This window comes from Macaca nemestrina, chromosome 5 (assembly GCF_043159975.1).
Source record: "Macaca nemestrina isolate mMacNem1 chromosome 5, mMacNem.hap1, whole genome shotgun sequence".
Lineage (NCBI taxonomy): Eukaryota > Metazoa > Chordata > Mammalia > Primates > Cercopithecidae > Macaca > Macaca nemestrina.
In genome coordinates, this window is record NC_092129.1 from 139190157 (window position 1) to 139217878 (window position 27722).

General features: G+C 49.3%; 1 protein-coding gene and 1 long non-coding RNA gene across 11 annotated transcripts in view; one reads left to right on the forward strand and one right to left on the reverse strand.

Moving 5' to 3' along the window:
* The window catches only part of LOC105489567 (ATP binding cassette subfamily C member 10), a 26380-nt gene extending 13103 nt beyond the window's left edge, over positions 1–13277 (reverse strand). For 5 of the 7 annotated variants that reach the window (XM_011754447.3, XM_011754442.3, XM_011754446.3 and 2 more), the window contains exons 1-8: positions 13069–13268; positions 12688–12859; positions 6053–7271; positions 4574–4801; positions 2899–3055; positions 2557–2666; positions 799–878; positions 17–188 (exon numbers count right to left, since the gene is read on the reverse strand). In XM_011754447.3, the coding sequence (XP_011752749.2) occupies positions 17–188; positions 799–878; positions 2557–2666; positions 2899–3055; positions 4574–4801; positions 6053–7271; positions 12688–12848 (2127 nt within the window). In that variant the 5' untranslated portion in view covers positions 12849–12859; positions 13069–13268. Of the gene's footprint in view, positions 1–16; positions 189–798; positions 879–2556; positions 2667–2898; positions 3056–4573; positions 4802–6052; positions 7272–12687; positions 12860–13068 lie in introns of all 7 variants that reach the window. The other 2 variants (XM_011754448.3, XM_011754444.3) reach the window with 2 other exon arrangements.
* Positions 12965–27722, forward strand: part of LOC105489570 (uncharacterized) — a 62070-nt gene continuing 47312 nt past the window's right edge. Inside the window, exons 1-2 of one of the 4 annotated variants that reach the window (XR_011623710.1) lie at positions 12965–13025; positions 27323–27420. This is a non-coding gene — a long non-coding RNA (uncharacterized lncRNA). Of the gene's footprint in view, positions 13026–23884; positions 27421–27722 lie in introns of those variants that run through there. The other 3 variants (XR_011623709.1, XR_011623711.1, XR_011623708.1) reach the window with 3 other exon arrangements.

Below are 27722 nucleotides of genomic sequence, written 5' to 3' on the forward strand. Positions count from 1 at the left end.
AAGGCCAGGCACTCACACTGAGATCATCATTGAGGGCGCAGGCTTCTAGCACCTCCTTGTACAGCTGTGCATCAAATGTCTTCCCAAAGAGGATGTTGTCTCGGATGGTGGCAAACTGGATCCAGGGTTCCTGGGTGGCCAGGCCAAAGCCCTTGGACAGCCCCCACACCGCCACGCGCCCACGCAGCCTGCAGAGAGCCAGGCCAGCAATATGGGGACCAGCTCTCCGCTGGGTCCCTCCATGCCCAGCCCTTGCTTCCTAGAAACCTCCCCAGGCTGCTGTCTTCCACACAGGGTCCCTCTTCATATCACATGACTGAGCTGGCAGCTCCTGAGGTCACAGGGTCCTAACGAAGCCCATTCTGGGTGGAGAAGGGAAGAAATTGCTCTTTGGCTACAGCCAAGCAGCTGTTGTATTTACATGTGCTCAGGAGCTCAGTAGAGAGTATGGCTACCACATTGTACTTGTTCTCATCTGAAAGCAAGGTCTTCCCTCAAACCTATGCTCCTCTCTGGATCCCTCCTCTGCACAGTCACATTTCTGAAAGAATAGCTGACACGGGATGTTTCCATTCCTTTGCTCACTATTATAGCGTTTAAAACACTCTGGTGTAATGATTACAATGATTCGCTTTCTTGGCCACCTCCTTCTTTCCAGATTGAAAACTCTCCCAATAAAGGGACCATGCGTTGCTCTTCTTAGTACCCCTGACCCCCAAAAGGGGTCCAACATATAGCAGGGGCTCAGTGTTTGCTAAAGGACAAAGTGAGGACAGGGGTGCATAAGAGGTTGGTTACCTGTGGAGCTCTCCAGCGATGGCAGCCAGCAGGGAGCTCTTCCCACAGCCCACCTTCCCCACGATGCCCACCAGCATACCCTGCAAAGAAGCCACACAAGTGTCTGCTATTGGTAGGGGATGGGACAGAGGGGGCAGTGGTCTCCCTCCTGACACTCTGGGCTGCCAATCCTCCCACTGAGGCTTCTCTTTTTTTCTTTCTTTCGTGTGTAGGGAAAGAATTCTCCACTTCACAGGCTGACCTGTTGGCTCTAGAGAAGTAGGGTGCTTTTTTCTCCACTCAGAGTGGCTATCAGTTTCACTGTCTATGTGAAGGGCCTCTGAAGGGGAACAGCATGCCAGAGAGAATGGGAGGAAACCACCCAAGAACTTCCAATGTAAGCTCTAAGACAGGCATCCCAGAATGGGAGAGGAAAGGGTAGAACTCCAGGCTTTAGGTCCTGGATGGTGGGTTGGCTAAGTCAACCTGTGGCTAGACTTCCCCTATCTCAGGGAGAAAAAGCAGTGCTTTGCATACATCCCTATTTCTGTGGGCTTATAGTTTAAAATTTTGTTTCCCTTTTTTTTTTTTTGTCATAACATATGGAGCTATCTCCCTGCTAAAAACAACAACAACAACAACAACAACAAAAGTCCTAGTTCCTTCTCTAGAAGGGACTGGGCTCTCAGAAGCTCTATCTGCCTGTGATGCCCCAAATCTGCCAGCCAGGATTGACCCATCTACAAGTGACCACTTCTGAGGCCTTTCCCTGGGAATTTGGGACCAGGATCCAGAGACAGCTTCTCCCTGTTGGCTGTAATCTGTAAACTTGAGCATTCTCTGTAGTCAGATCTTCTGCTCAATGGAGGGTGTGTCCACAGAGAGAAGAGGACCAGGCAAATACAGGGAGAGAGGCACACAGAAGCAGAGAGCTCTGCGAGTTGAGGCCTGGTTCTGGGCTATTTCTAAGATCCAGCTGCGTTCCTGCCTTTGGATTCTGCAACGTATCTCTATATCCTTATTATAATTCTTGTTTGCTTAAGCTAGTTGCAGTGCATTTCTGTAACTTATATCCAAAAAAGCCCCAACTAACACGTTAGCAAAATTCCTTTGTACAAATCCAGCCTTGTCTTGCCTGAACTAAGAGGAAAAACAAAACACACAGCCCAAGCCAGAAACGTGAGCCAAATGTGGTGGAGGCAATTCAGCCACCACCAGAGAATGCCGGGTTGAGCTGTGGGGCACAGGGTTGGACAAAGGTCAGGAGAGAGTGAAAACTCAGGACAGGAGGTGAACAGGAGTTGGCTTATTGCCAGGAATGCCCCATTTTAAGTTCTTTGTATGCTGTAGCATGAGCCACAGGGTGTGACTGCTTTTCACCAGCCTAAACAGGGGATCCCCATTTGCAAAATATTTCTTGGAAGCGCTTGCTGGGCCTCTCCCCCAGATCCCCAATCTGGGGGAGATGTTAGTTAAGCCGCAGGGCCTGTTCTGAATGCTGCAGCTTCTGAGGGACATGGAGAGACAAACACACACCTATTGGTCTGGACTGGATGGATACACGCTGCCTAAAGACCAGAGAGAGGTGCAACTATTCTGAGATTCAAATGTGAGGTGTCCTCTCCTCATGGATGAGAACCTGCTCACCAAATACCTCTCCCTCCTGCAGCAATTAGAGCTGCAGAGCGATCAGCTATGATTGGCTCGGTCATTGCTTCTCTGACATGAGTTCCTCTCTCGTGAGTCTGAGGACTCTCCCAGGGTGTCTGTTCAACAAACCTTTTTCACTTCGAGATGACCGATGAAGGTCTTCTGGCTGGTTCCAACTGGGTCCCAGGAGAACAAGGCTCCATGCAGCTCCAATACTGTAGATGGTTCTGTGGGGGGATCTGAACACAGAAGCCACTTGATTTAGGCTCCTAAACTACCACAATCTGCTTGGGGAGGGTAAATCATGTAATTGACTTGCCAGCCCCATATCTACCTGCCTAGAGCTAACTGAGTCTGAGTTTTGGATTCCGCTCTCTCTAACCCCTCTTGGTGACATCTATGCGTGGTACCCAAGTGGCTCCACTCCCCTTCTCACCCTGTGCCAGGTTCTGCCCACTAGCTTCCCATTACCTGGGCTGTAGTAGGCCTGGGGGTTGTGGTTTGGAAGGTCGAGGAAAAGCTGGATCCGGTCCAAGGACACTTTGGCCTCCAGGAGGCCATTGATCACCCAAGGGAAGTTGTTGAGAGGAAGAATAAGCATTCGCACCAGTGCCAGGGCCGTGAACACCTGAGGGAGGTGGGAGGAGGGTGAAGCCCCAGGAGTTATCTAAGGGCCTGTTTCTAAGGGAAGCCCTGTGGACAGGTCTGTGGAGGAAAGAACTGGGCAACGATAGAACTGAAGGGCTGGCTGGCCAATCCTGGGATCAGATGTGGCAGAGGTGGTCACTTAAAGAATCCTAGAAATGGCCGGGCGCGGTGGCTCAAGCCTGTAATCCCAGCACTTTGGGAGGCCGAGACGGGCGGATCACTAGGTCAGGAGATCGAGACCATCCTGGCTAACACGGTGAAACCCCGTCTCTACTAAAAAATACAAAAAACTAGCCGGGCCAGGTGGCGGGCACCTGTAGTCCCAGCTACTCAGGAGGCTGAGACAGGAGAATGGCCCGAACCCGGGAGGCGGAGCTTGCAGTGAGCTGAGATCCGGCCACTGCACTCCAGCCTGGGCGACAGAGCGAGACTCCGTCTCAAAAAAAAAAAAAAAAGAATCCTAGAAATTCCAATGTTCAAGGGATACAGGTTCCATTTTTTTTTTTTTTTTTTTCTTGACGGGTCTTGCTTTGTCACCTAAGCTGGAATGTAGTGGCATAATCTTGGCTCGCTGCAACCTCCACCTCCAGGGTTCAAGTGATTCTCCTGCCCCAGCCTCCTGAGTAGCTGGCATCACAGGCATGCATCACCACACCTGGTTTTTTTTTTTTTTTTTTTTGAGACGGAGTCTGGCTCTGTCGCCCGGGCTGGAGTGCAGTGGCCGGATCTCAGCTCACTGCAAGCTCCGCCTCCCGGGTTTACGCCATTCTCCTGCCTCAGCCTCCCGAGTAGCTGGGACTACAGGCGCCCGCCGCCTCGCCCGGCTAGTTTTTTGTATTTTTTAGTAGAGACGGGGTTTCACCGTGTTCGCCAGGATGGTCTCGATCTCCTGACCTCGTGATCCACCCGTCTCGGCCTCCCAAAGTGCTGGGATTACAGGCTTGAGCCACCGCGCCCGGCCACACACCTGGTTTTTATATTTTTAGTAGAGACAAGCTTTCACCATGTTGGTCAGGCTGGTCTCGAACTCTTGGCCTCAGGTGATCCGACTGCCTTGGCCTCCAAAAGTGCTGGAATTACAAGTGTGAGCCACCGTGCCCGGCCAAGGTTACATCTTTTTAACTAGGCAGGCCTAGCTCATTTTGAGACTTTTTTAGAATTTCCAAGTAGCAACATCACCTGGCCTTGGCTAGACGCAGGACTGGATCAAAGATTTTTTTCCTAAGGCCATTAGAACGAGTATAAAGAGACCTAACCCCAAGCCTGGAACTGACTAGAAGTTGGAGTGAAAGGTAGAAGAGAGGAAGGAAAGGAATCCTTCACAGAGGGGAAGGTTATATATCCAAGGCCCCCACAAAAAGGTTCCTTCAGTTTTCCCTTGGTCGAGAGGCAGTCAGGGATCCCTCCCTCCTTCTCAGCCAGCACCGAGGGCCTGAGCCTACGTCTCCACTTCGCCGAAGTCTCCTTGATGCTGGTCCCCTTCCTTCCTGGTCCTCACCTTGGTGGCAGTGAGCTGGTGCCCCATGAGGACATAGGTGATGAAGATGACGATGGAGATGACAACCGGTAGGGCAGCCCACAGGTATACACAGGCCGCATCCAGGTATTTGATGACCCGGAGTCGCCCCAGCTCTCGAGCCCGGCAGGCCTCTACTCGGGCCCCCAGTGCCTGCTCCCACCCGCAGAGCTTGATGACCCGAATGCCACTCAGCAGCTCTGTCACAAGCTAGGGAAAGGAGACAAGGGAGAGGCGTGAAGTAGAGGCACTGCTCATGTGTCTTGTCCGCCAAGCCTTCCCCAGGCTCCTGGCAGAATGTTCAGTATTCTAAGCTCTGCACTGCCCTAGTCTTGGTTTTCTTCCTCACCTCAATCCTTTCTGGAAATCCTGCCCTTCAAATCCTTTTCAGCCCTGGGTTGCTTCCCCTCCCAGTCTCTCTTTTACTTCTCCACTGGCTCCAGCTGGGGACAGGTTGGAGTGGGAATTCCCCTCCTTCCTAGGAGAAGAAGTGGTGGAAGGTGCAGCCAAGTCACCACAGTGGAGTAAAAGCACTCCTCCCATTAGATGAGGGACAAAAGGCTATCTCCCAAAACCAAAAGATGTGAGCTTCGGGGGCTGGCCCCCCAGTTCTGGCCCCCAGCTTGAGTGGCACAGAAACTATCCTGTAGGAGTACACAGGCATAAGAGGCCACACCACAGCCCAGGGTCAAACAGGCTAATGGGCCCAGGGAAGACGGGCAAGGGCCAAAACTCCTTGTCTGTAGCTGTCACAGGTAGGGGAAAAGGCCTCATGCCATAACCATCTATCAACCTCCCTTCCCTCCAGGAGCACTCTGAACTGTTCCACTAAGGGTCGACAGCTATGCTGTATGAACCCCCAGGACTGCCATCCCCTTTGTACCCACAATCACTGCAGAACCCAGAGCTGATTCAGCCAAACCCTAAACACCTAGAGTTGGCCCAGGCAGGAAAGTGACCTATTCCCTTCCCCTCAGCCTATCCGAAGAGGCAGCTGCGGATCTCCTAGGTCTCTCTACATGCAGCCATGGGGTGGTCTGTGCCCTAGGTAAAGAGGTTGGAGACTCGGGTCCCAGCTCAGGCCCTACAGACCTGTTTGGTGCCAGGGAGATGACTTCCTACCTCCCAGGGTGGCCACATGTATTCAGAGCTTACTTTGTGACTGGCACTATGCTAAGCATTATCTCATGAGATCCTTACAAGAGCTCTACAAGGTGAGCTACTATTATTCTCATTTTACAGACGAGGAGGGGGGAAGCCCAAATAGGTTAAGTGACTTGTCTGAAGTGACTGAACTAGTAAGTGTAGAGCCAGGATTTGAACCCAGGTCTATCTTTCTCCAGTCTCAGCTCTTAACTTTGAGGTCACTCTCACTCCCTCAGGTAGTGTGCATAGGAAGACCTGTGGCCCTGGGCTGGGTGGGGTCTCTAGATAGCTGAGGGACCCCAAGTACCCCCTCACCTTAACCCGCGCATCCTTGTGCCGTAGCATTTCCTGGTTGCTGGCCATGATGCGGGTGGCAATCACTTTGTTGACAGGTACCAGCAGCAGTGCCAAGATCAGACCACCCACAAAGGCCACGCCTACCTGCTGGTACAGCAGGTAGAGGGTGATGGCCAGCTGTAGGGGCAGGCCCCAGGCTTCATGGAAGCTCCCAGCAAAGTTAAGCAGCCGTTCAGAGTCAGTGCCTAGTAGGTTCAGGGCCTCCCCAGTAGGAGGGCGGCTGGGCCCCAGCTGTAAAGTCTTTCGGTACAGGATGTTCAGCACGGCCCCCCGTGCCTGAAGTTTTACCTTACAGACCTCATACCCATACTGATTCTGCAGCACAGCACCCAGTACAGCCCCACTGGCTAGCCCCAGAGCGTAGAGCAGGCCATGGCTTAGTGGCTCCTGCCCCTCTTCCAGGAAGCCCACCAGTAGGGAGAGCAGCAGGGGCCCTGAGAATCCCAGCATGGTCCCTACCAGTTTCAGCAGTCCAAGTGTCAGATAGCACCGTCCAAAGGCCCTGTATAAGGCCCTCCACAGTCGGGCCCCCTCCTGCCAGTGTGACTGGAAGACACGAGCCAGGTAGGTTGGATGCAGTCTGTGGGGGAGGCGGCAAATGTCCTGAGGCTGCTGGAGCTCTCCACAGGCCCCACGGGCCAGCAAGGGTGCCAGCCAGGCATAGGAAAAGTGTGACAGCCAACTCTCCCCATCTTCAGCCACCTCAGGTTCTTGATCCTCGGGCAGGAGGGGTTCCTGAGCCCAGGGTTCTCGTGGTCCCCCAGGAGCTGCCCATCCCAGTGCATAGGCCAAGAGTGCAGCCAGCCGCAGGATGAGCAGGCATAGGCGGGCCACGGGCCCTGGGAGAAGTGGGGGCAGAAGTGTGCCTCGTTGGCAATGCCACAACACGGTCAGCACTAGGGCTGGAGCTGGCAGCAAGGCTACCAGGGCCAAGGCCAAGGGACCCCGGGTGTGGCCATGAGAGGAATGGGACAACACCCACAGGGCCAGGCTGTGGCTGATCCAGGCCACAGCTGCCACACACCCTTCCAGCACCTCTAGGCCTATGGGTCCTGGGCCTGCCCCTGGTGGCAAAGCAACTGGAAGGAGGTCTAGCAGCGGGAAGACGGAAAGCAGGAAGGAAGCTGCAAGTCGGAGGCGCCATCCAGGACTGCAGGGTAGGATGTAATCTGGACTCCTGGGGACAAGAGGGAAGACAAGGAGGCACGCTGTGGCTGACTCAGGACCCAGACATACCCCTCACCTCCAAAAATTCACTTACCTAAGAAATCAACTCCCTTCCTGCCTTGCACATCTTATCCCTACCCCACTTTACCTCGGAACCCAGGGTCTTTTCTCCCAGGAAGTCTTCCCAGATGAACCTAACTCATTTTCTGACAAAATGAGCTAACAAGCCACCTGAGCCTAACTACCTACACCATTTCTGACTCTTTTTTTTTTTTTTTTAACCACAGACATTAACAATTTTGAGGTAAGGTTGTCCTTAACATGAAGACTAGGAAAAAAAAAATCCTGGGTACTATGTTTGCTACTTGGGTGATGGGATCATTAGAAGCCCAAACGTCAGCATCACACAATATATCCATGTATAATTACAAACAAGCACATATCCCTCATGAATCTAAAATTAAAAAAAAATCCAGGCCAGGTGCTGTGGCTCACGCCTGTAATCCTAGCACTTCGGGAGGCTGAGACGGGACGATCACCTGAGGTCAGGAATTCAAGACTAGCCTGGCCAACATGGTGAAACCCCATCTCTACCAAAAACGCAAAAATTAGCCAGGCATGGTGGCAGGCACCTGCAATCCCAGCTACTCAGGAGGCTGAGGCAGGAGAATCGCTTGAATCCGGGAGACGGAGGTTGCAGTGAGCTGAGATCACGCCACTGCACGCCAGCCTGGGCGACAGAAGGAGACTCCATCTCAGGAAAAAAAAAAAAAAAAAAAAATCCAAAGTTTTCATGCAGATAACCGCTAAAGGGTACATATTCATTTTTACAAAAGGATCCACCTAAGAGTACCCTTAAATTCACCTGAAGCACTATTAGATGAATAAAAATTGGACTTACATACAGCTTTTTTTTTTTTTTTTTTTTTTTTTTGAGACGGAGTCTCGCTCTGTCACCCAGGCTGGAGTGCAGTGGCCGGATCTCAGCTCACTGCAAGCTCCTCCTCTCGGGTTCACACCATTCTCCTGCCTCAGCCTCCCGAGTAGCTGGGACTACAGGCACCCGCCACTTCGCCCGGCTAGTTTTTTGTATTTTTTAGTAGAGACGGGGTTTCACCGTATTAGCCAGGATGGTCTCGATCTCCTGACCTCATGATCCGCCCGTCTCGGCCTCCCAAAGTGCTGGGATTACAGGCTTGAGCCACCGCGCCCGGCCTACATACAGCTTTTATATTCTAATACGGTAGCCTAAACTTTATAAAGCCTTGGAATATTCTACTCTCTTTCCACTGATTGTAGAAGGTGGTGTGGATTGCTTTTGTGACTCCTTTAGCTGAAGAAAAATATCTCTTTCTGCTTGTGTTTACATCTTCTTGGCATACAAAGAAATTTTTTTTGTTTGTTTGTTTTTTTGAGACGGAGTCTTGCTCTGTCACCCAGGCTGGAGTGCAGTGGCGGGATCTCGGCTCACTGCAAGCTCCGCCTCCCGGGTTCACGCCATTCTCCTGCCTCAGCCTCCCGAGTAGGTGGGACTATAGGCGCCTGCCACCTCGCCCGGCTAGTTTTTTTTGTATTTTTTTAGGAGAGACGGGGTTTCACCGTGTTAGCCAGGATGGTCTCGATCTCCTGACCTCGTGATCCGCCCGTCTTGGCCTCCCAAAGTGCTGGGATTACAGGCTTGAGCCACTGCGCCCGGCCAAAGAAATGTTTTTAATAAACAAAAGGTGATCTGTTGCATTAAGAATCAAATACAGGGGCTGGTCACGGTGGCTCATGCCTGTAATCCCAGCACTTGGGGAGGCTGAGGCGGTCAGATCACTTGAGGTCAAGAGTTTGAGACCAGCCTGGCCAACATGGTAAAACCCCATCTCTACTAAAAATATAAAAATTAGCTGGGTATGGTGGCACGCACCTGTAATTCCGGCTACTTTGGGACACTGAGGCACGAGAATCGCTTGAACCTGGGAGGCGGAGGTTGCAGTGAGCTGAGATCGTGCCGCTGCACTCCAGCCTGGGCGACGGAGAGAGACTCCATCCAAAAAAAAAAATTAAATACAGGAAAACATACCTGCAGCAGTGAGTGTCAGCATGTCTTGAAAGTTCATATAAAAAGAGGACTGAGTCTGTTACACCCTTTGTTGGCAGGGCTAGGTTACTAAAAGTTTGCTTGTAAACTAAAATGCAGAGTCTTGCTCTGTTGCCAGGCTGGAGTGCAGTGGCGGGATCTCAGCTCGCTGCAACCTCCGCCTCCCAGGTTCAAGCGATTCCCCTGCCTCAGCCTCCCTAGTAGCTGGGCGTTTTCTTAAAAGTCCACCTGATGACACTGATTTGTAAGGATTTAGATGGGAATAAAAATCAGCCTTTAAGAATTCTATTTCTGGGCTGGGCATGGTGGCTCATGCCTGTAATCCCAGCACTTTGGGAGGCCAAGGCAGGTGGATCGCTTGAGGCCAGGAGTTCAAGACCAGCCAGGGTAACACAGTGAAACTCCATCTCTAGTAAAAATATGGAAATTGGTCAGGCATGGTGGCACACACCTGTAGTCTCAGCTACTCCAGAGGCTGAGGCAGGAGAATCGCTTGAACCCAAGAGGTGGAGGTTGCAGTGGAGGTGGAGGTTGCAGAGCGCCACTGCTCTCCAGCCTGGGTGACAGAGTAAGACCCTGTCTCAAAAAAAAAAAAAAAAACATTTGTTTCTGGCTGGGCATGGTGGCTCACATCTGTAAACCCAGAACTTTAGGAGGTTGAGGAAGAAGGATTGCTTGAGCCCAAGAGTTCAAGACCAGCCTGGACGACAAAGCAAGGCCTTCTTTCTACCAAAAATAATATATATATATATATACATATATATATATATATATATATATTTTTTTTTTTTTTTTGAGACAGAGTCTCGCTTTGTCGTCCAGGCTGGAGTGCAGTGGTGCAATCTTAGCTCACTGCAACCTCCACCTCGTGGGTTCAAGTGATTCAAGAGAGGGTTTCACCATGTTGGCCAGGCTGGTTTCAACCTGACTTCCAGTGATCCGCCTGTCTCAGCCTCCCAAAGTGCTGGGATTACAGGCATGAGCCACTGTGCCAGGTCAATTTTTTTGTATTTTTAGTAGATGGCATTTTGCCACGTCGGCAGGCTGGTCTCGAACTCCTGGCCTCCCACAGTGCTGGCATTACAGGCTTGAGCCACTGCATCTGGCCTATTAAAAATAATTTTAGGCCGGGCGCGGTGGCTCAAGCCTGTAATCCCAGCACTTTGGGAGGCCGAGACGGGCGGATCACGAGGTCAGGAGATCGAGACCATCCTGGCTAACACGGTGAAACCCCGTCTTACTAAAAAATACAAAAAACTAGCCGGGCGCGGTGGTGGGCCCCTGTAGTCCCAGCTACTCGGGAGGCTGAGGCAGGAGAATGGCGTGAACCCGGGAGGCGGAGCTTGCAGTGAGGTGAGATCGGGCCACTGCACTCCAGCCTGGGCGACAGAGTGAGACTCTGTCTCAAGAAAAAAAATAAATTAAAAAAAAATAAAAATAAAAATAATTTTAAAAAATTAGCCAGGCGTGGTGGCATGCACTTGTGGCCCCAGCCCCAGCAACTCAGAAGGCTGAGGTGGGAGGCTGCTGGAGCCCAAGAGGTCCAGGCTGCAGTGAACTGTGATTGCACTACTGTACTTCAGCCTGGGCAACAGAGGGAGACCCTGTCAAAAAAAAAAAAAAAAAAAGCACACACACACACACACACAAAGAAAAGAAAAAAGGAAAAGAAAAAAAAAAGAGTTGTATTTCCTAAGATGTGGGGACCCAAGAAAACTGGCCCCAAGTTGGCCATCAACCAACCTCATCACCCCAAGTCTCTTTTCCTCTCTTAATCTCACTTTCCTCACCAGCACAGTGAGCAGTGAGTCTCAAATTAAAAGCCTTCTGAGGCCCTTTCCTATCTTAGGTTCTCGATCTCTCTAACCCTTCTCAGCAACACACACAAGGCTGATAAGTGAAATGAGGCACAATTTCTATTGATCACGTGATGGTCTTCCTTGCTTTCGCAGGGAGCGGATGAATCCCTTGGATAGGAGAAGCTGTGGATCTGCTTGGTCTAGGAGGAATTCTGATGTTTCTTACACAGAGACAAAAGTCTAGAAGGGTGGCCGGGCGCGGTGGCTCAAGCCTGTAATCCCAGCACTTTGGGAGGCCGAGACGGGCGGATCACGAGGTCAGGAGATCGAGACCATCCTGGCTAACACGGTGAAACCCCGTCTCTACTAAAAATACAAAAAACTAGCCGGGCGAGGTGGCGGGCGCCTGTAGTCCCAGCTACTCCGGAGGCTGAGGCAGGAGAATGGCGTAAACCCGGGAGGCGGAGCTTGCAGTGAGCTGAGATCTGGCCACTGCACTCCAGCCCGGGCTACAGAGCAAGACTCCGTCTCAAAAAAAAAAAAAAAAAAAAAAAAAAGAAATACAAAAAACTAGCCGGGCGAGGTGGCAGGCGCCTGTAGTCCCAGCTACTCGGGAGGCTGAGGCCGGAGAATGGCGTAAACCCGGGAGGCGGAGCTTGCAGTGAGCTGAGATCCGGCCACTGCACTCCAGCCTGGGTGACAGAGCGAGACTCCGTCTCAAAAAAAAAAAAAAAAAAAAAGTCTAGAAGGGTTTAATCACCTAGCAAAGACATCCACAGCCTTCTCAGAGGAGCAGCTATTAAAAATTGGCACAGTCTTTTGGGAACTCAATCTAATGAGAAAGCAAGCAAGACCTCTTGGATAGGGACACTTTCCCCCATCAGACTAGGAACTGCTAAAGCCAGAGACCAGACCGCCCTCCTGTCTTCTCAGCAGCTAGAAAGAGACTAACTTTAGTCATCGCTAGCCATAAAAGAACTAAATACAAAATCAAGGTAAGTTTAGCACCCACACCTTATAGCCCTTAATTGGGGGAAGGTTTAATGTTTGATTTTGCTCTTCTTGTCTATCTACTGCTTCCCCTTCAGCTGAGCCTACGTATACTTTTCTTAATCTGGAAACACTAACGTTTCATGGGTTGAAATGGTGAGAAACTGAGCCTACAACTTAAACACGTCAGCGCTTTTGGCTAAAAACGTTGTTCCCCCAATTCTGCCTTCAATTCATGACAGCTGAGTCTGGGTAACTGAAAATGGATAGTTCTGATGATTTCTGACACTCATTAGACCTTTAAAAACATGCCAGGCACTGCACTATATGCTTAATTATCTCATTTAAACCTCCCAAGAATGAGACTCAGAGAAGGCAGGTACTTGCCCAAGAACAGCCACACTGCTGCTAAGTAGTAATGCTTAGATTTTATTCTACTTCTGCCCTACTCCAGAGACCTAGCTATTCTGGTGACACTGCCGGAAGATGTAGGTTGCGGGTGAGATCTGCAGGCACACACGGACAGATGCCTTGCGCTTGTCTCTACCCACCTCGGGGTGCCCAAGTAGCAGGCACTGAGCACGGCGAGGAGTGCGTGGGGCAGGGCGCTGAGCACCAGCTGGGTGAAGCAGTGGCCTGTGGTGTCCCCCTCCCACAGCGGGAGCGGCCACGCTGCGCTGCTGCCGCACAGCTGGGCCAGAAGTCGCTCCATGGACGCCTCACCTGAAGGCAAAGTTGAGCGTGAACGCGATGCAGAGTAACAGCCGGCTTTGCTGGCGCTTTCCAGCCCGGTCTCCCCGCCTCCAGCCCCGCCCCGGAACCAGGACCGCCCGTCGCTTCCGCCCCGAAGCCAGACCGCGCCCATTCTCGCGGTACCAAGGGTAGAAAGGTAGGAGGTTTCCCCGTTGGATTTCTGGACGCTGGTCACCCACCTTTCCATCCGTTTTTCCCCTCTCGTTTCTCCGTCCCCAGGCATCCGGAACCTCAAACCTGAAGAAGCTGCTGTGCACCGGATTCCGATATCCTGAATACTGGTGTATGCAAAAAAAACTACTGCCCGGGCAGGGTGCTGCGCCAGCCACGGCTGGTGCACCCCCGAGGCTGGAACACTTAGCCGGCGCTCTTAGCCACGCCCATATGCGAGTAGCTGCACGCATGCGCACTGCTCTCTGCTTCGGCTAGCCTTTGCACGCAGGCGCGCTGTCGCAGTGGCACCATTGCGTTTCGGCACGCTTTTGTGGCCTGGCTTGCTTTAAGGATCCATCCGTCCCTTAGTGCGACGTCATTTATAATCTCTCACGTGGTATATTCGCTCCCAACTGTGAAAGCTTACTAGTTGGCGCAAGCATTGCAATCTCCAGTTTTTAAAGAGGTGGGGAGCCGGGCACTACGGTAGCGCGCACCGGTAGTCCCTGCGCGCAGGTAGATCCCCAGAGGATGGTCTGAGCCCAGGAGTTCGAGAACAGTCTCAGCAGCATAGAGAGACATCAGTGCCAGATAGATGGATGGATGGAAATTCAAACATACGTGTCCCACGGACAAATAATGCCGCTTTGAGACACAACCGTTTTCTCTCATTCTAGGGCTGTATGACCTTGGACAAGTTACCTAACCTCTTTGAACCTCAACTTTTTTGTTTTTTTTTTTTTTTTTTTTGAGACACTGTCTCGCTCTGTCGCCAGGTTGGAGTGCGGTGGCACAATCTCGGTTCATTGCAACCTCCGCTTTCCGGGTTCAAGCGATTCTCCTGCCTCAGCCTCTCGAGTAGCTGGGACTACAGGCGTGCGCAACCATGCCCAGCTGTTTTTTGTTTGTTTTTGTTTTTTGTATTTTTAGTAGAGATGGGGTTTCACCATGTGGCCAGGATGGTCTCGGTCTGTGACCTCGTGATCCGTCCGCCTCGGCCTCCGAAAGTGCTGGGATTACAGGCGTGAGCCGCTGCGCCCCGCCAAGCCTCAACTTCTTTATTTGTACAACAGGGACAATACCAATACTAAAGTACTGTTGAGAGAGTTGAATAATTAATTTAGCCGGCTTAGGGCAAGTGCTTTGCTTAGGGTAGTCGTCCAGTAAATCTTTTAAAGAAGCAGTGGGAAGAACACAACCTTTATATGGACGTGGGTTTGAATGCTTTTAGCAGAGGGATGTTAGGCAAGTTACTTCTGCATCTTTATTTTATTATCTGTTTGTCAGGCATGGTGTTGGTATTTCCTTTACATAGGTGTGTACAGTGCTTGAAGAAGAATAGGTAAACAAGTAACAATTATGGTTATCCCACTTAATCTCAGTAAGAAGCCCCATATCCCTCAATGTCAAGAATTAAGTTTCCTGTTTTTAAAAACTAAGAGATGCAGGTTTGCATTTCACAATCTTTAGTAATTAATTGAGTCTTGCTACCTGGCCCAGGCTGGTCTTGAACTCCTGGCCTCAAGTGATGCTCTTGCCTTGGCCCCCCAAAGTGCTGGGATTACAGGTGTGAGCCACTGCACCTGGCCAGGCTCCACTTCTAATTTTTTTTTTCTCTTTTTTTTTTTTTTTGAGATGGAGTCTGGCTCTTTCGCCCAGGCTGGAGTGCAGTGGCTGCGATCTCGGCTCACTGCAAGCTCCACCTCCTGGGTTCATGCCATTTTCCTGCCTCAGCCTCCAGAGTAGCTGGGACTACAGGCGCCCACCACCACGCCCGGCTAATTTTTTATATTTGTAGTAAAGACAGGGTTTCACCGTGTTAACCAGGATGGTCTCGATCTCCTGATGTCGTGATCCGTCCGCCTCGGCCTCCCAAAGTGCTGGGATTACAGGCGTGAGCCACCGCGCCCGGCCTTCCACTTCTAAGTCTAATTCACTTGCTGTTTCCATCACGTCTGCAGTTACTTCCTCCACTGATATCTTGAAGGTCCATCCATGAAGGTTGGAATCAGCTTCTTCCAAACTTCTGTTAATGTTGATATACGTTGTCCTTCTCCCAGGAATCATAAATGTTCTTTTTTTTTTTTTTTTTTTTTTTTAATAGAGACAGGGTCTCACTATGTGGCTTAAGCTGGTTTCAAACTCCTGGCCTCAAGCCATCCTGCCTCAGCCTCCCAAAGTGCTGGAATTGCAGACATGAGCCAACACGCCTGGCTCACAGATATTCTTAGTGGCATCTAGAGGGTTATTTTCCAGAGGGTTTTAAATTTACTTTGTCCAGATCCATCAGAGGAATGACTGTCTATGGTAGCTATAGCCTTGTGGAATGTATTTCCTAAATATTACTTGGGCCAAGCACAGTGGCTCACACTTCCAATCCTAGCACTTTGGGAGGCCAAGGTGAGAGGATTGCTTGAGGCCAGGAGTTTGAGACCAGCCTGAGCAACATAGCAAGACCTCATCTCTACAGAAATAAAAATAAAAAATTAGCTGGGCATGGTGGTGCCCAGCTGTAGTCATTGCTACTCAGGAGGCTGAGGTGGGAGGATGGGTTGAGCCCAGGAGTTTGAGGTTGCGGTGAGCTATGATTGGGCCACTGCACTCTAGCCTGGCAACAGAGTGAGAACCTGTCTCTAAAATAATTCTTGAGGCCAGGTGCAGTGGCTCATGCCTGTAATCCAAGCACTTTGGGAGGTCGAGGCAAACAAATCACCTGAGGTCAGGAGTTCAAGACCAGCCTTGCCAATATGGGGAAAACCCAGCTCTACTAAAACTACAAAACTTAGCCAGGCGTGATGGTGTGTACCTGTAATCCCAGCTACTTGGGAGGCTGAGGCAGGAGAATTGCTTGAACCTGAGAAGCAGAGGTTTCAGGGAGCTGAGATCACGCCACTGTACTCTATCCTGGGTGACAGAGCAAGACTTCATCTTAAAATAATAATAATAATAAAATAATACTCGAGGCCGGGCGCGGTGGCTCAAGCCTGTAATCCCAGCACTTTGGGAGGCCGAGACGGGCGGATCACGAGGTCAGGAGATTGAGAGACCATCCCGGCTAACACGGTGAAACCCCGTCTCTACTAAAAAATACAAAAAAACTAGCCGGGCGAGGTGGCCGGCGCCTGTAGTCCCAGCTACTCGGGAGGCTGAGGCAGGAGAATGGCGTGAACCCGGGAGGCGGAGCTTGCAGTGAGCTGAGATCCGGCCACTGCACTCCAGCCTGGGTGACAGAGCAAGACTCCGTCTCAAAAAAAAAAAAAAAAAAAAAAAAAAAAAAAATAATAATAATAATAATAATACTCGAAAATTTAAATTATTCCTTGATCCATGGACTGCAGAATGGATGTAGTTTTTTTCTTTTCTTTTCTTTTCTTTTTTTGTTTTTGAGATGGAGTCTCACTCTGCTGCCCAGGCTGGAGTGCAGTGGCACAATCTTGGCTCACTGCAACCTCCGCCTCTCAGGTTCAAGTGATTCTCCTGCCTCAGCCTCCCGAGTAGCTGGGATTACAGGCGTGGGCCACCACACCTGGCTAATTTTTGTATTTTTAGTAGAGACAGGTTTCACCATGTTGGCCAGGCTGATCTCAAACTCTTGACCTCAAGTGATCTGCCGCCTTGGCTTCCCAAAGTGCTGGGATTACAGGCGTGAGTCACTGTGCCCGGCCTGGATGTTGTGTTAACAGGCATAAAAACAACAATCATCTCCTTATACATCTCCGTCAGAGCTCCTGAATGATGGGTGCATTGGTCAATAAACAGTAATATTTTGAAAGGAATCTTTTTCTGAGAAGTAGTCCTCCAAAGTGGGCTTAAAATATTCAATAGACTGTGTTATAAACAGATGCGCTGTTATCCAGGCTTTGTTATTGCATTTATAGGGCACAGATAAAGTAGATTTGGCTGGGTATGGTGGCTCATGCCTGTAATCCCACCACTTTGGGAGGCTGAGGCAGGCAGATCACTTGGGGTCAGGAGTTTGAGACCAGCCTGGCCAACGTGGCGAAACCCTCTCTCTACTAAAAGTACCAAAATTAGCTGGGTGTGGTGGTGCGTGCCTGTAATCCCAGCTACTCGAGAAGCTGAGACAGGAGAATTGCTTGAACTGGGAGTTGGAGGTTGCAGAGAGCCGAGATTGCACCACTGCACTCCAGCCTGAGTGACAGAACAAGACTCCATCTCCAAAAAAAAAAAAAAAAAAAAAAATAGCTTTAACATAATTCTTAAGAGCCCTACGATTTTCAGAATAGTAAATGAGCATTAATTTAAACTAAAAGTCACCAGTTGCATTAACACCTAACAAGAGAGTCAGCCTGTCCTTTGAAGCTTTGAAGCTAGGCGTTGACTTTTCCTCTCTAGCTATGAAAGTCTTAGATGGCATCTTCTTCTGATAGAAAGCTGTTTCATCTACATTCAAAATCTGTTGTTTCAGCCAGGCTTGGTGGTTCACGCCTGTAATCCCAGCACTTTGGGAGGTCAAGGAGGTCGGATCACAAGGTCAGGAGTTCGACACCAGTCTGTCCAACATTGTGAAACCCTATCTCTACTAAAAATACAGAAATCAGCTGGACTTGGTGGCATGTGTCTGTAATCCCAGCTACTTGGGAGGCTGAGGCAGGAGAATTGCTTAAACCCGGGAGGCTGAGGTTGCAGTGATCCAAGATCATGCCACTGCACTCCAGCCTGGGCGACAGAATGAGACTCCATCTCAAAAAAAAAAAAAGAAAAAAAAATCTGTTGTTTCATGTAGCCACCTTCATCAGTGATTGTAGGTAGATCTTCTGGTTAACTGACTGCAGCTTCTGCATCAGCACTTGCTGCTTCACTGGCACTTTTATGTTATAGAGAAGGCTTCTTTCCTTAAACGTCATGAAGCAACCTCTGCTAGCTTCAGACTTTTCATATGCAGCTTCCTCACCTCTCTCAGCCTTCATAGAATTGAAGAGTTAGGGCATTACTCTGGATTAGACTTTGGCTTAAGGGGATGTTGTAGTTGGTTGGTTCCTTATCCAGACCACTAAAATGTTCTCCATATCAGCAATAAGGCTGTTTTGCTTTCTTATCATTTGTGTGTTCAGTGGAATAGCACTTCTAATTTCCTTCAATAAATTTTCCTTTGCATTCCCAACTTGCTGTTTGGCCAAGAGGCTTAGTTTCTGACCTATGTTGGCTTTCAACATGCCTTCCTCACTAAGCTTAATCATTTCTAGCTTTTTTTCCCCTCACATTCTCCATCCTAGAAGCTTTTTTCTTCTCTTTTTTTTAAGTGAGAAATGTGCAATTCTTTCTTTCACTTGAAAACTTAGAGGCCATTGTAGAGTTATTTATTTATTTATTTTTGAGATAGAGTCTTGCTCTGTCGCCCAGGCTGGAGTTCAGTGGCACAGTCTCAGCTCACTGCAACCTCCACCTCCTGGGTTCAAGCAATTCTCCTGCCTCAGCCTCCTGAGTAGCTGGGACTACAGGAGTATGCCACCACACTCAGCTATTTTTTGTATTTTTAGTAGAGACATGGTCTCACCACCTTGTCCAGGCTGATCTTAAACTCCTGGCCTCAAGTTATCCACCTGCCTCGGCCTCCCAAAGTGCTGAGATTACAGATGTGAGCCACCCACCTGGTCTCATTTTAGGGTATTCATGGACCTAATTTTAATAGTGGGTGTATCAGGGAATAAGGAGGCTCAAGAAGAGGGAGATAGGGGAACGGCTGGTAGGTGGTGCCATCAGAGAACACATATTTATTAAATTCTCTGTCTTACATAGGTGTGATTTGTGGCATCCCAAAACAATTACAATAGTAACATCAAAGATCACTGATCACAGTGATCACAGATCACTATAAGAGACAGAGTGATAATGAAAAGTTTGAAATATTGTGAAAATTACCAAGATGTGATACAGAAACATGAAGTGAGCACAAGCTGTTGGAAAAATGATGCTGATATACTTGCCCAATACCAGGTTGCCACAAACCTTTTATTTGTAAAAAACGTAATCTGCAAAGTGCAACAAAGTGAGATGCAGGTGAATGAGTTATGCCTGATACATTTGAAATTTTTTCACAATAAAGTTTTTTAAAATGGAGATTTGGAGAATATGGAACAGTGTGTCTCAAAGAGTCGTCTGTATAGCATTTGCTTTGGAGTCACCTGGGCTACTTATTGAAATGCACATTCCAGGGTCCACTCTAGACCTGCCGAATGAGACTCTCTAGGAGAGGATCCTACAATCTGCAATTGGGCGATTCTTGCACTCAGGTTTAAGCCCCACAGATGTCAAGAGCCTTGCCCAGGATTATAGAACTAGTACGCATCACAGCACATGTTCTAGATCAGAATCCACAATATCCAATCTACTCCCTTAACACAAGGCCTCATGGTCTAAATTGAATCAGGAACCTCCCTCGAGACTTTTTATTTGAACTACTGTCAAGTACTAAAATATATGATTTTACATTAATAACCTTTTGTTTATAATTGCAATACCCTCAGCACTTCTTGCCTGCCACCATGTAAGATGTGCCTTTGCTCCTCCTTCACCTTCCACCATGATTGTGAGGCCTCCCCAGTCATGTGGAATTGTGAGTCCATTAAACCTCTTTTCCTTTATAAATTACCCAGTCTCGGGTATGTCTTGAAAATGTGGAAATAAAGAAAAGTATGAAGAAAAATTTAAAATCCTTAGAGACACAGTTAGCTAACTGCTAAATTTCAAGCAAGAGCCAGCTAGGCGGGGAGACATTATTCAGGGGTACCCCAAACAACCCATCACTTTCTGACTGCTTTCACCATCTACCCCTGCAGTGAATCCTGTGCCTACTATTCCTCTTGGCACTGAGAGCAAGGCAGATGGATCCCAAATCATTATTCTTCTCATTAAATCTTTAGGTGTGTCTTCTCACTCACAGACACCCTCTTGGCCACACAATTGCACACACATCAAATGCAGATATGCACATGTGTCCCTGATGTAACTCACAAAATCTAACATTCGTACTCATATATTTTTTAGCCCAGCACAGATGTTTTTTTTCTCTCTGTGCCAAGTTCTATCTTTTCCTTCTTCCACCTACTTTTCCAGGCTTCAGAGCATGTTGGGGCTTTCAGGTCCCCAGTAAGACTTGTAAGTTATATATATCACTCCTGGTCTGGAAAGCCTATAGGCAGGCAGGTTAATTTAAGAGTGCTAGTTTAACCCAAGAAAATAAGAAAGTTAGAAAAAAATGAACCCCTCCTTTTTAAAAATTTTTTTTAGTTTTTTGAGATGGAGTCTCGCTCTGTTGCCCGGGCTGGAGTGCAGTGGCTGGATCTCAGCTCACTGCAAGCTCCGCCTCCTGGGTTTACGCCATTCTCCTGCCTCAGCCTCCCGAGTAGCTGGGACTACAGGCGCCCGCCACCTCGCCCGGCTAGTTTTTTTTTTTTGTATTTTTTAGTAGAGATGGGGTTTCACCGTGTTAGCCAGGATGGTCTCGATCTCCTGACCTCGTGATCCGCCCGTCTCGGCCTCCCAAAGTGCTGGGATTACAGGCTTGAGCCACCGCGCCCGGCCCCTTTTTTTTTTTTTTTTTTTGTCGGAGTCTCTGTCACCGAGGCTGGAGTACAATGACATGATCTAAGCTCACTGCAACTTCCACCTCCTCGGTTCAAGTGATTCTCCTGCCTCAGCCTCCTGAGTAGCTGGGATTACAGGCATGCACCATAACACCCAGCCAGCTAAGTTTTGTATTTTTGGTGAGATAGAGTTTCACCATGTTGGCCAGGCTGCTCTCGAACTCCTGACCTCAGGTGATCCACCTGCCTCAGCCTCCCTTTCTCTTCTTAGTGATTAAAAACCATGGCTGTGGCCGGGCGCAGTACCTCACGCCTGTATTCCCAGAACTTTGGGAGGCCAAGGTGGGTGGATCACCTGAGGTCGGGAGTTCGAGACCAGCCTGACCAACATAGAGAAACCCCGCCTCTACTAAAAATACAAAATTAGCCGGGCGTGGTGGCACATACTTGTAATCTCAGCTACTCTGGAGGCTGAGGCAGGAGAATGGCTTGAACCTGGAAGGCGGAGGTTTTGGTGAGCTGAGATGGCGCCATTGCCCTGCAGCCTGGGCAACGAGAGCAAAACTCCGTCTCGACGACAACAACAACAACAAAAACAAACAAACCATGACTGCCTGGCTGACTGGGTAAGCAGCTCCTTGCGAGTTTTAGCCACTGTACATAAATACACCATCCTACTACAGAGGTCTGTCCTAAAGTGTGTGTATGGTTTTGTTGTTGTTGTTATTGTTTTGTTTGGTTTTAGTTTTGGTTTTGGTTTGAGACAGGGTCTTTCTCTGTGCACCCAGGCTGAAGTGTAGTGCCATGATCATGGCTCACTGCAACCTCCACCTCCTGGGCTCAAGTGATCCTCCTGCCTCAGCCTCCCAAGTATCTGGGACAGTTAAAGTGTGTTTCACTGCATGTATACAGCTGGATGAGGTAAAAAGTATGAGGGATCTAAGAGTCAGAGGACAAGAGGACTTTTTAGAGCGGCCACTTCTGAAAGGAGGGTTAGAGGGACAGATAATGCTTCTGTTAAGGATTCCTCTTCCTCCCTTTCACCCTAAGCTGGTGCTCAGGTAGGGAGGACCCTAGTCCTACCAGCCCTCTGAAGTAGTTGGGAGAGGACGTGGTCCCCTCATTTCCCTTCCTTCCTTCCTTCCTTCCTTCCTTCCTTCCTTCCTTCCTTCCTTCCTTCCTTCCTTCCTTCCTTCCTCCCTCCCTCCCTCCCTCCCTCCCTCCCTCCCTCCCTCCCTCCCTCCCTTCCTTCCTTCCTTTCTTTCTTCTCTCTCTCTCCTTTTCCTTTTAAAGGGAAAGAGGGAGTGGGAGCGGTGTGATCTTGGCTCACTGCAACCACCACCTCCCGGGTTCAAGAGATTCTCCTGACTCAGCCTCCTGAGTAGCTGGTGCCCACTACCACGTCCAGCTAATTTTTCGTATTTTTAGTAGAGACGGGCTTTCACTGTGTTAGCCAGGATAGTCCCGATCTCCTGACCTCGTGATCTGCCTGCCTCAGCCTCCCAAAGTGCTGGGATTACAGGCGTGAGCCACCGCACCCAGCCCTCGAACCCTTGACTTCAGTTGATCTGCCTGCCTCGGCCTCTCCAAGTGCTGGAATTACGGACCTGAGTCACCAAACTCAGCCCATAATTAATTTTAGATTTTCATCACCCCCTAAAAAATCTCCATATCCATTAGCAATTAATCCCCATTTCAACCCACCCGCCGCAGTGCTTGGCAACCATGAATACACTTTTCTGTATCTATAGATTTTCCTGCCTATACTGAACATTTCATGTAAATAGAATCATACATGTGTATCCTTTTGCATCTGACTTTGTTCACTTAGCATGTTTTCAAGGTTCATCCATGTTGTGGCATGTGTCAGTACTTCATTTTAACACTGAATAGTGTTTCTTTGTACGGATATACTGCATTTGATTTTCCATGTATCAGTTGATGAATATTCATGTTTCTACTTTTTAGTTATTGTGAATAATGTTTCTATAAGTTATTCAGGTACAAGGTTTTTGTGGATATAGGATTTCTTTTTTTCTTTTTTTTTTTTTTTTGCAGCTAGGAGTGCAATTGCTGGGCCACATGGTAACTCCAATTTTAACATTTTGAATAGCTACCAAACTGTTTTGCACAGTGACAGCAGCATTTAAAAATCCCACCAGCAAATGGGCATGGTGGCTTACGCCTTTAATCCCAGAACTTTGTGAGGCTGAGGCAGGAGGATTGCTTGAGCCCAGAAGTTCAAGACCAGTCTGGGCAACAAAGCGAGACCTGGTCGCTACAAAACAAAATGAAACTATATATATACAATAATAAATACATATATTTATATATATAAAAAAATAAATAAGTGTATATATATATATACACAAACATATGGCCAGGAGTGGTGGTGCCCACTTGTAGTCCCAGCTACTCAAGATGCTGAGGCAAGAGAATTGCTTCAGCCCAGGAGTTCGAGGCTACAGTGAGCTATGATGGCACCATTGCACTCCAACCTGGGTGACAGAGTGAGACCTTGTGTCACAAATAAAATAAAATAAAATCCCACCAGCAATGTATAAGGGTTCCAATTTCTTTCTATCCTCACTGACACCTATTGTTTGAGTTATTATTATACCCATTATAGTGGGTGGGTAGTGGCATCTGGGTCACCATTTATGACGTCACCTGCAATTATGCTAGTTTTTTTTTTTTTTTTTTTTTGAGACAGTCTGACTCTGTTGCCCAGGCTTGAAGTGCAGTGGCGCAATCTCAGCTCACTGCAACCTCCACCTCCTGGGTTCAAGTGATTCTCCTGCCTCAGCCTCCCGAGTAGTGGGGATTACAGACACCCACCACCACACCCAGCTATTTTTGTATTTTTAGTAGAGACAGGGTTTTGTCATGTTGACCAGGCTGGTCTCAAGCTCCTGACCTCAGGCGGTCTGCCCGCCTCATCTTCCCAGAGTGCTGGGATTACAGCCGTGAGCTACTGCATCTGGCCGATGCTAGTCTTTTTTTTTTTTTTTTTTGAGACAGAGTCTCGCTCTGTCGCCCAGGCTGGAGTGCAGTGGCGCAATCTTGGCTCACTGCAAGCTCCGCCTCCCGGGTTCACGCCATTCTCCTGCCTCAGCCTCCTGAGTAGCTGGGACTACAGGCGCCCGCCACCGCGCCCGGCTAATTTTTTGTATTTTTAGTAGAAACGGGGTTTCACCGTGGTCTCGATCTCCTGACCTTGTGATCCGCCCGCCTCGGCCTCCCAAAGTGCTGGGATTACAGGCGTGAGCCACCGCGCCCGGCAACCGATGCTAGTCTTAAGGCTGGAATTAGGCCTGGCCAGCTTGTCATCTGCTTCTCTTTTCTAAAGATGACATTTCATATGTATAGAATCATACAATATGTAGTCTTTTGCTCTGGCTTCTTTCACTTTGAATAATGTTTTTGGAGTTCACCCATGTCGTAGCATGCATCAGTACCTCTTTCATTTTGTGTGTGTGTGTGGTAAAATATATGTAGCATAACCACTTTAATCATTTCAGTATATAGTTATGTCGCATTAAGTATATTCGGAATATTGCACAACCATTATCACCATTCATCTTCCATACTTTTTCTTCTTTTTTCTTAGATCCAGGGACAAACTAGATCCAGTATTTTTTTCATCTTTCTGAACTGAAACTCTGTACCCATTGAACAACGCCCTGTTCCCTCTCTCTCTAGCTCCTGGCAACTACCACTCTACTTTCTGCCTCTATAACTTTGACTGCTCTAGGTACCTCATAAGTGGAATCATACAACATTTGTTCTCTTATAACTGGCCTATTTCAGGGTTCATCCATGTTGTGGCACATGTCAGACTTCCTTTTTATAGCTAAATAATATTCCATTTTCTGGATTAACGTTTGTTTATAGATGGTTATGGATGACTATACATTTTGTTTACTCATTCCTCTATTAATTGACATTTGGGTTGTTTCCATCTGTTAGCCCTAATGAATAACGCTATTGTTTATTTATGTATTTATTTACTGAGACGGAGTCTCGCACTTTCGCCCAGGCTGGAGTGCAGTGATGCAATCTCAGCTCACTGCAAGCTCTGCCTCCTGGGTTCACGCCATTCTCCTGCCTCAACCTCCCGAGTATCTGGGACTACAGGTGCCTGCCACCATGCCCATCTAATTTTATATATTTTTAGTAGAGACGGAGTTTCACCGTGTTAGCCAGGATGGTCTTGATCTCCTGACCTCGTGATCCGCCTGCCTTGGCCTCCCAAAGTGCTGGGATTACAGGCATGAGCCACTGCGCCCAGCCGAATAATGTTACTGTTATGGGATCTTTGAGGTGTCACTTTTCTGGCCAGAAACCTCTGGGGCCAGTGGTACCTTTGCCTGACTCAGGCCCGCTCAACAACCTCCAACCCACTAAGGCTGTCGGGCTGTGCTTGACTTAATGCTACCAGTCTGGATCCCATGCCTGCCAAGGGTAAGCCAGGTGTGGAATAGCAAGGGGTATGTGAGCAAGAGAGCGTGGGGTCCAGGCACTGTGCACAGTCAGGCATGCTGGCTGCTGCAGGGGGCGGGCAGCTCCAGGTGCTGGCACAGGTGGCGGCTGTCTGCGAGGCTGCAGCTGGACCAAATGGACTGCAGGCTGCTTCCCTGGCTAGCACTGGGAATGCAGTAGCACCTGGAAGCTTGGAAACACCAGGAACCACAGGGCCTCAAAGAGGGAGTCACAGCCCTGGCTTGGGGAGCTCCCAGGTCTGGGCTTCCTGAAGGGCTGCAGCTCTTCTCTTCTCCACCTGCAATGTGGCGAGCAAGGGGCATGTTTCAGCCCTGTTTGTGTTACAGGGCTTGCCATTTGGTGGGTCCCAAGTTCTTATCCTGCCACAAGGAAGACTGAGGCATGCAGACAAGTGGAGGGTGGAGGCATGCAGACAAGTGGAGGGTAAGCAAGATATAGAGGAGCTTTATCGAGTAGTAGAACAGCTCAGAGGTCTGCTATGGGTAGTTCCTTTTTGCAGCCAAGGTGTTCCAATGAGTGTTCAGCCGTCAGCAGAGAGGACGAGGTGCTGGGATGGGTGGCTCCTCTCTGCTGCTGGTTGTCCCCTCATCTCTGCAGTTCTTAGCAGAGAGGGCCTGGAGTGAGTTGCTCCTCTCTGCAGGCAGGTCATCCCTGGAGTGGGAAGCTCCTCTCTGCTGCTGGTCACCTGGGCGTCTGCTCTGCTCTGGCTGAGTCCAGGGTGTTTATGGGCTTCAGTGGGGAAGTGCATGCTGATTGGTCCATGGGCAGCCATGTATGGGCCCAGGAAAAAACACTATGAGTTCCCCCTCCCGTTGGCAGGACTGGTAGCCTGGCCCCCAGGCCACAGGCATCCCCTAGCTTGAAGGTGGGGCTTAACCAGGATTGCCCTATTCTACCCAGTAGCCATTGCCTCTTGCCACCACCATCCATGGCACTCAGGTTGCTTGTGCCAAAGGGCACCTGCAGGCCAGCACTGAGCTGCCCTCAGCACCCCCTCAGCTTCCCTTCTGTGCTCAGTGGTGCCCAAAGTCTGGAGGGGGACGAGGCAGCAGGGGGCTGGCATGTCAGTGCTGCCCTGAGTGTGCATCCACCTGGCAGGGCTGCCACAGTGTCCAGGCTCAGCCCCAACCTTGCCCCATGATTGGAGCTGGTGCTGGAAGCAGGGAGAGGGCAGGCAGCAGCAGCAGGCACTTCTGAGGCTGCAGGGAAGAAGGGGGCCTCCTGGACCCCCAAGAGCACAGAGATGCCTGGGTCCACAGCTGGGGCTGGGCTGCTGCAGTGGCACCCTGGGAGGGTAGGGCTCCTGCCTGTTCCATGGAGAGTGGGGCCCAGGCCTCCCTGCTGCAGATGACTGGCAGTGGCCAGTCATCTGGAGCTGCTGCTGCCATCACTATTGTAAATATTCATGTACAAGTCTTGTGTGGGCATATGTTTTCAGTTTCCTTGGGTATATACCTATGAGTTGAAGTTTTAGACCATATGTTAACTCCATGTTTAATCATTTGAAGAACTGCCAGACTGTTTCCCAAAGCAACCACACCATTTTACATTTCTACCAGTTGTGTGTGAGAGTTCCAGTTTCTCCACATCTTCACCAGCACTTGTTATTTTCTGACTTTTTTTTTTTTTTTTTTTTTGAGATGGAGTCTCGCTGTGTCACCCAGGCTGGAGTGCAGTGGCCGGATCTCAGCTCACTGCAAGATCTGCCTCCCGGGTTTTTACGCCATTCTCCTGCCTCAGCCTCCCGAGTAGCCGGGACTACAGGCGCCCGCCACCTCGCCCGGCTAGTTTTTTGTATTTTTTAGTAGAGACGGGGTTTCACCGTGTTAGCCAGGATGGTCTTGAACTCCTGACCTCGTGATCTGCCCGTCTCGGCCTCCCAAAGTGCTGGGATTACAGGCTTGAGCCACCGCGCCCGGCCTGACTTTTTAATTCTGGCCATCCTAGGATGTGTAATGGTATCTCACTGTGATTTGGATTTGTATTTCCCTGATAAGTAATGATGTCTACTATCTTTTCATCCACTTATTGGCCATTTGTATATCTTTCTTGGAGAAATGCACATTCAGATTCCTTGCCTATTTTTTTAAGTAGGCTGTCTCTTTATTAGTAAGTTGTAAGAGTTATTTTTATATTCTAAATGCAAGTGTCTTATCACATATGTGATTTGCAGATATTTTCTCCCATTCTGTGGTTTGTCTTTTCACATGAGTATCTCTCTGTCACTCAGGCTGGACTGTGGTGGCATGAACATGGCTCACTGCAGCCTTCACCTTCTGGGCTCAAGCAGTCCTCCTGCCTCAGCCTCCCAAATAGCTGGGACCACAGGTACGTGCCACCATGCCACGCCTGGCTAATTTTTTTATTTTTGTAGAGACAGGCCTTTGCCATATTACCCAGGTGGGTCTTGAACTCCTGGGCTCAAGCAATCCTCTCGCCTCAGCCTTCCTAAATGCTTAGATTATAGGCGTGAGTACCACATCCAGCCTTTTCACATTTTTTTTTTTAGAACGGAGTCTCATTCTGTCACCCAGGCTGGAGTACAGTGGCACGATCTTGGCTCACTGTAACCTCCAACTCCCTGGTTCAAGCGATTATCTTGCCTCAGCCTCCCAAGTAGTTGGGATTAT